This window comes from Grammomys surdaster, unplaced genomic scaffold (genome assembly GCF_004785775.1).
Source record: "Grammomys surdaster isolate TR1022 unplaced genomic scaffold, NIH_TR_1.0 99, whole genome shotgun sequence".
NCBI classification, from domain to species: Eukaryota; Metazoa; Chordata; class Mammalia; order Rodentia; family Muridae; genus Grammomys; species Grammomys surdaster.
Window position 1 is genome coordinate 6147864 of NW_021604578.1, and position 7583 is coordinate 6155446.

The window sequence follows — 7583 nt, forward strand, 5'->3', positions numbered from 1 at the left end:
TCACACACACACTCACACTCACACTCACACACACACAAACAAGCAAAACATAGAAATATCTTGTCATGGAAGCTGTAGTGTGTCACAGTATGTAACACAGTATGTTCCTCTGTCCACACATCTCCACTTGCAAATGTTCATTGCAATGAGTCATTGGTCTGGTTCAAGGTCCCTGACTTCTGTGAAACCATCAATATCGGATCATCGCCTGGGCTCCTTAAACCAATATGAGTACCTGTCTCAAAAACAGAAACTAAACCAAATGGAAGAAATAGCTTGACGGTAAGAAGGAAAAAAGAGTTTAGAAGAGGAAGGGGACTGTCAGGCAGGTGGGGGAGGACAGAGAGGGCAATACAGAGCATGTGAGTGAGTAGTACATGATATGTGTGTATGCATGTATGTATGTATGTATGTGTGTGCATGTGTGTATGTATGTGTATGAATGTGTGTATAAATGTGTGTATATGTGTGTATGTATGTGTGTGCTTGTGTATTTGTGTGTATGTGTTTGCACATGTGTGTGTGAAAGTTTTATGATGAGACCTATTAGAAAGACTCTAAGGAAACTGAATAGGGAAACAAATCAGGAAAAAGAGATTGAATGAAAATGAAAAACAAAACAAAAATCTGCTTAGCATCTATGGGCACAAATGCACTTCTGTTTCACAGCCATTTCCTTTCTCAAAAGGTGGTTCTGCAGAGATACAGACTCGTTTTCACCAGAAAGACAAGGAGAGAATACAAGTCTCCTTCCACTGACCTGTGTCATCTTCTAAATAATAACAATAATAATAATAATAATAATAATAATAATATGTTCATCTAGGGGACCCAGGTTCAAAGCCCAGCACCCACATGGCAACTTACAACTGTCTGCAGCTCCAGGAAATCCATGGCACAAGGCATACATGTGATATATATATATATATGTATGTATATATATATACATACATATATATATGTGTGTGTGTGTGTGTGTGTGTTTATATATGTGTGTGTGTTGTATGTATGTGTGTGTGTATAAGAGAGAGAGATGTGTGTGATATATATATTTATTTATGTATATATATATATGCATGCAATACCCATACACATAGAATAAAAAAATATTATTGTTTCTGTCTCTCTCTTCCCCTGTCCCTCTCTCTGTATGTATCAATGCTCACACGCCGCACTGTGCATGTGGAGGTCAGAGGACAACCTATGAGAGCTAATTCTCTTGTATCATGTGGAATCTGTAGACCAAATTCAGATGTGGCAGCAAGCACTTTTACCGGCTTAGCCACATTGCTGGCCCTTTAAGAAAAATTTTTAAAATGCGTCTTCTTTATCAACCAATATCTCAGAGGTATACATATGTTGGAGCAGTTAGAAAGCTTAAGATGGGGTTTCAAACACGCCATTCTTCAAGGATGACACTAGCTAGGTCACCTCAGACAGAAGGGGGCTTTGGATATCTCAAACAATTTTTAGGTTATTTTTTCTGCAGGAATTTGTTATCTCTCTTTCACCTTATTTCTGGCCTTGTACTGAACATGATCATTAGAAAAGAGAGACCACTCCCCGAGGGGGTCTGCCAAGGGACAGAGGATGGTGTCACCACTCTAGGGACAAGCAGGAATCCTTAGACACAAAAGGGACTAACAGCTGTCTACCATGTTCTTTCTAGGAGATCCCTTTAAAGCTTTCATTCCCCAGAGTCGAAGGAAGGTTAGATATCTTAATTTACATACACTGCGTGAGCCGTCTTGCTCTCTCGTGCCAGCAGTGCAGAGAGCATGCTGTTGTCCACCAACAGTTTGAAATTGTAATGCTTTGGATTGTTGCAGAATTTTCAATCAATCACAGTGACGCTGACTTCTTAAGATGTTGGAAACTCTGCAGGAGTCTCTCCTGGTGCTCCCTCATCCAGCCATGTGACACTTGGTGTGGGGTTTCACATTATCTCCTCTCTTTGTGAGGTGAAAGATCTCCACAGATTTGATTATAGTTGCCTTACCATCCAGCTAAAAGCACAGAGTTGTTTATGTTCCCATGAAGAAGCACAGCCTGAAGTGTAACCAAGGGAGGTGAGTACCAAAGGGTTGGGGGTAGAGCTGCCTCCCACCATCTAGGGAGCAAGACAGGAGTTAGCATTTGGATGAGAGGTGACACTGAAAGCCAGGCCTGGTGGTCTCTAGGAAAATAGTGGGAAGGGTTAGGCTGGAAGTATGGGGACAAGGGAGGCACACACAGACACACACACACACACACACACAGAGAGACACACACACACCCCACATATATGGTCTTACATTATAGGAGCTGGGGTCCATAGTGACAATGCCGTTTGTTTTTTGGTTTGGTTTTTGGTTTCTTAAAACTGCATTCCTCTGTATAGCTCTGGCTGTCCTGGAACTTGCTCTGTAGACCAAAATGGCCTCAAAGGCAGAGATTCACCTGCCCCTGCCTCTGCCCCTGCCCCTGCCCCTGCCCCTGCCCCTGCCCCTGCCCCTGCCCCTGCCCCTGCCCCTGCCCCTGCCCCTGTCCCTGCCCCTCTGCTCCCTCTCTGCCCCCCTCTGCCCTCCTCTGCCCCTCTCTCTCTGCCCCCTCTCTGCCCTCTCTGCCCCCCTCTCTGCCCCCTCTGCCCCTCTCTGCCCCTCTCTGCCCTCCCCTACTCCTCTGCCCCTCTGCCCCTCTGCCCCCTGCCCCCTGCCCCCCTGCCCCCCTGCCCCTGCCCCTGCTTCTGCCTCGAGTACCAGGCTTAAAGGCATGTGCCGTCGCTGCCTGGCTCACCTTTGCTTCTTTTCCTTGGCATCTCACATTTTGTTTAGCACATAGACACGTCCTGTAGAATTAAATATTAATAAATAAATAAATCCCGGCGGTGTGGTTTGCTACCTGCCCCAGTGGTTTATGTTCCAGAATGAAAGACACACACACAGTCTCTGTCTTGTTGTTGCACTTTAAAGCATGAAGCTTTGGGATTTGGAGACGCTCCACTTGTCAGCCCTGGTTGTCACCTCTCCTTTGGACATCATGTTTAGAATGGTCACCCACTAACCCGAGGCTGTACAGGCTTCATGTGCTCAAGTGCTGTCTTCTGCTTTGCTTATTTCTAGGCCTGTTTTTGAGTCTTTTTTTTTTTTGGTTATAGTTTAAGTTGTTTTACAAATATTTATTTTATTTTTTTTAATGGTGTGTATATGTATACGTCTATGTGTCCGAAAGAGGACACTGAGTCTTCTGGAACTGGAGGGAGTTGCAGGATGCTGAGCGCTGAGCTCGTACCCACTGCAAGAGCAGAGTGTGCTGTTGACCCCTGTGTCTTCTCTCCGTCCAGCCCATAGCTCCAGGGACATTCTGTGTGTGGTTGAGATAGGTGTCCATTTTCATCTGTTGAATGTGAATGTTCAGTTATCCCAGTGCTATTTGTTCAAGAGACTATTTTTCTCTAACAAAGTTGTTTTTAACTTCTTGTTGAATGTCATTTGACCATAAATATTAGAGCTCATCTGAGGCCTCGGGTCTACAAAAGTTATGTATAGGTCTGCTCTTACGTTGGTCCCACTTGTTCTGATTACTATAGTTCTATAAAAGTTTTGAAACTAAAAAGCATTGTCTAGGTTCGTAATACCTTACACACACACACTACCCTCATCGCTCTAACCACACACATCTCTTCCGAGGTTGAAGAATGTGAGTCCATTAACTTTGTTCTAATAGCCCTTGCCAAGATGGCTTTCATAATGAGATTCAAACTTCAAAACTTTTGTGTGTAGCTGTTTCTTTCCATTTAATATGTGTGTAGCTGTTTCTTATGAACATTTAACTGTATTCTACTGGGAATGAGCCTACCGTGATACTGCAAAGCAGTAGACCTCAAGGTGTAATTTGTGAATGTGTAAGGTATCCTGAGACCCTTGCAGGGGTCTGTGAAGTCAAACTATTTTATTTTTCTCGAACATGTGTGTGTGTGTGTGTGTGTGTGTGTGCGTGCTCACATGTGCTAGTGTGTGGGTATATACATGTGTGCATATATGTCTGTGTGCATGTGTGCCTGTGCACATGTGTGAGTAAGAGTGTGTGTGCACATGTACATGTGTGTACATGTGTGTGTTTGTGTGTGTGTGTGTGTGCAAATCTGTAAAGACAGAAAGTAGATGAGAGGATCCCTGATCAACAGCTAATTGACAAAAGGTTCTTGGGGAAAAATCAAATGTCCTACAGATAGATTATAGTGATGACTATACAACTCTAGAAGTATGTCTTCGATGAGTGGCATTATAGAGCATGAATTACACTTTACCGAGCAGTTAAAAGTCAGAATAAATACAGAAACCATGATCACAGTTATACATAAACAAAACTGACAGTGTCTCCCTTTTCATTTGGTGCAAGTGTAAATTTGTAAAAAGAAAAGAAAACTGACAAGAAAATTACTCACCAAAACCAGAAGCACGCTATCTCATGCTACCTCACTGGTGTTCCGGATAATGAGGAAACCCGATGTACTAGTGAGATCTGGGAAAAAGAACCGCAAGTATCTAAGCAGGGGTCCCTTCTAAGGTCACATGATTTCTGAAGAAGTACTCCCTTGTTCTGAAGCCACAAGGTGTTAACCGTGGGGCTGTGGGGCTTAACACCAAACATCCTCGTGGAACATATGGCCAGCCATGTGCTTCACAATGGAAACCACTTCCTCCATTCAGACAGAAAGCTTGAGACTTTCTACTAGAAACCAAGTCAGCACTGTCCTTCAGAGACTGACAATGGAGTCTGTTTTAAGAAAGCAGTTCTCCTTAATGCTGGGACAAATTCATCTGTCCTTTACTTTCCTTCAAAACTGAGGCAGAACTTCCAGCCATAAATGTTCCTCTGGACCTCCACTTGTATTTTCCCTATCAATTCTTACAACCTAAGAAAATAGCTAAAAAGAAATGTGCTTTTAAGATATTTTTTAAAACTTCAAGTGTGTGTGCGCGTTGTATACATGTGTGTACGTATGTGTGAGGTTGACAGTGGGCATTTTCCTCAAACAGTTCCTCTATTTTTTGAGACAGGGTCTCTCGCTAAACCTGGAGCTTGCCAGTGCAGCTAGGTCTTCTCATCTCTGCAGTTCTGGGATTATAGGCATATGCTGTTGCACCCAGATTGTTATGTAGGTTCTGGGATCCTATACTTGGGTCCTCATGTTTATGTGGTAAGCATTTGAACAACTGATCCACCTCCTTAGCGCCTAAAATGCTGATTTTTGTGTTTTCAAAGAGCTCCTACTAAAGGACACTGAAGATAATGTTGCCATTCATGAAAACACCCCCAACTGAATCATTTCTAGTCCCTACTTATGGACTACACTCTAATAGCAACAAGATTCCCTTCCCTCTCAAACATCGGAAGGAGGCTACAACCCTCCCTCTCCACCCCGCAGCACAGCGCTAACTCTGTCATCACGACCACAGGTGATGAGGGATCACGCCTGCTCTCGCCTATTTTAGTTTCATTTTCCAGTTCTACACCTGGACATTTGAAAGAGAAAAATTGAAACCACATCCTTTGTACTCTCATATATATAAGAGGAAAGAAACAAAAACAGAGATCCCTGCTGATTGATCTGGGGGGAACCACGATGAAGAACGCTTGTGTTCCCTGGGTGTCCTCTCTTGCTACTGTCTTTTTTCTTCTGCTAACTCCTGAAGGTAAGACAGACTTACGCCATTTTCATCAAAACCATAATGGAGTGGATTTGTGTGTTGCTTTCATAATGGTTCTTGAGCATAGCTAATAGAGCACCTAGAGCCTAGGAACACTTAGCATTCGCTTTTAAATTATATTAATTTTAAAAGAAAAAATATATATCTGTAATTTCTTTCCAAAAATTAGCAAAACCACCAATGGAGATTGCTGCCAATTTTTAGCTTGAATTTTGCCTTAAAAGACAATTTGAGATGAGTAAGGAAATGAATGGAATACCCTTGAGCTGTGAGATCAAGCTCTACCTTTGAAGAAAGGAAATCGTGGTAAATGAGGCATCTCAGCCTTTCTTTCTTCAAACACTGTGCAGACAGCTTTGAAGAGAGTTACACTGAGCCTGAGCTAGACCACAGAAGCTGATGAGGAGCGTGGGGAGTTTCTCACTATTTCTCTTGGTTAGTGTTTCCCTGGCAAGGCTTCCCGACTCTGGAGAAGACCTCAAACTGACCCATTGGGAGAGCTGTAGTATTTTCTTTTCAGTTGTTCCTACTATGTAGTAAATAGGAACCAATATTCCTATCTGAGGGAAAGCATCGGGCACCTGTGGTAATGTCATCACGGTTCTTGCCCTGATACTGGAAGAACAACAGCTTCTGAGAGGTTCTCCATGTTCCGTGAAGAACCTGGTAGGAAGATTGGCATGGGGTAAAATGGCTGGCAAATATGGAAGCAGCCATGATTTATCCTAGGACCTATAAGCTTTCAGAGGCAGGAGTTGTGGTCAGGAATCCAAAAGAAGTCCTAGGATTAACCTCATGACTAGCAAAGAAAGGAAATTTTAAAACAAGCTTGAAAGGTGTTTGAGACCAAAAGTGGGCACATAACCAGCATGGCACAGCAAGCAGGCACTCAGACGTTCCAATTCTTCCCAAACCATGAGATTAGAACAGGTTTTCTTTCCTCTTTAATTTTTTATAATTGAATTTTGGTTTTGTGAGGTTTTTTTTTTAATCCAACTATTCACTTTCTTCGAAGTAAACAGTAAGGACGACTTTTTCTATGACACTTTGTTTTCTGTGTTGGGAAGGAGCTGTGTGGACCCAAAAGGGAGGGAGCAAAACAGCAGTACTTCTCGTGTGCTAGACTAGTTAGAATAATCTGGAAGGCTTTTTAAAACAATGTGTGAACATCACAGCTCCTGCCTCAGAAATTCTACTAAATCTGTCTCTAAATGGGGATGTGTGCTTGCTAGTTTTTAAAAGCTTTCTGTTTACTCTAATCCTTACCACAGACCTTTTTAAGACTAGTTAGTGGTGACCTGGCCCTACTGCTCAGGCCGGCATGTGTGCTAAGAGAATCTTCTAGAATTCATCATGATGTCCACAGACAGTCTAGCTTTGTTAAGAGTCACCCCAAGAAAAATAGGGATGGGGCCAAAGTTCCTTTGATTCTATACCATTCTATTTCTGGATTGTAAAATTCTGCCTTCCCTTATGGAAAGTGGACCCCGCCTTCTCTCTTCCTGCCTCTCACCCTCCTCAACCTGATGAAAAGTTCCAGGTCTACCTCGTGAATTTGGCGGGTAGTTGAACTTAATTATGGAATAAGAAGTGCTAATCTCAAGCAAACATAACACTCAGCCAAACGGTCAGAAGTATTTCAGGAGAATCCAAGAATATTTTGTGTAGCAGTTGAAAAAAATGGAAGCTCTGTCACAGGACACGAGGTCCTCTCCAGTCACCCATGCTTGCCTTACGCCTTTGTGTCTCCCCATTCTCTAACATCGAGAAATTATTATCTCTATTATCCTGGTCCAGCTCATGGAAGTTTTGCTAAGGTGGATTATCTTCTCTGCTCCTTACAGCTCATTCGGAAAGGGCTTTCTAAACCATGTTTAGTCTGGGGACTGT

The 7583-nt window shown here is 42.9% G+C and overlaps 1 protein-coding gene across 1 annotated transcript in view; it reads left to right on the forward strand.

Annotated features, from left to right (window-relative positions):
* Window positions 1-5558: 5558 nt before the first annotated feature.
* Gzma (granzyme A) overlaps window positions 5559-7583 on the forward strand; it is a 7814-nt gene continuing 5789 nt past the window's right edge. The window contains exon 1 of the mRNA XM_028783992.1: window positions 5559-5678. Coding sequence (XP_028639825.1) covers window positions 5609-5678 — 70 coding nt within the window. The 5' untranslated portion in view covers window positions 5559-5608. The remainder of the gene's footprint in view (window positions 5679-7583) is intronic.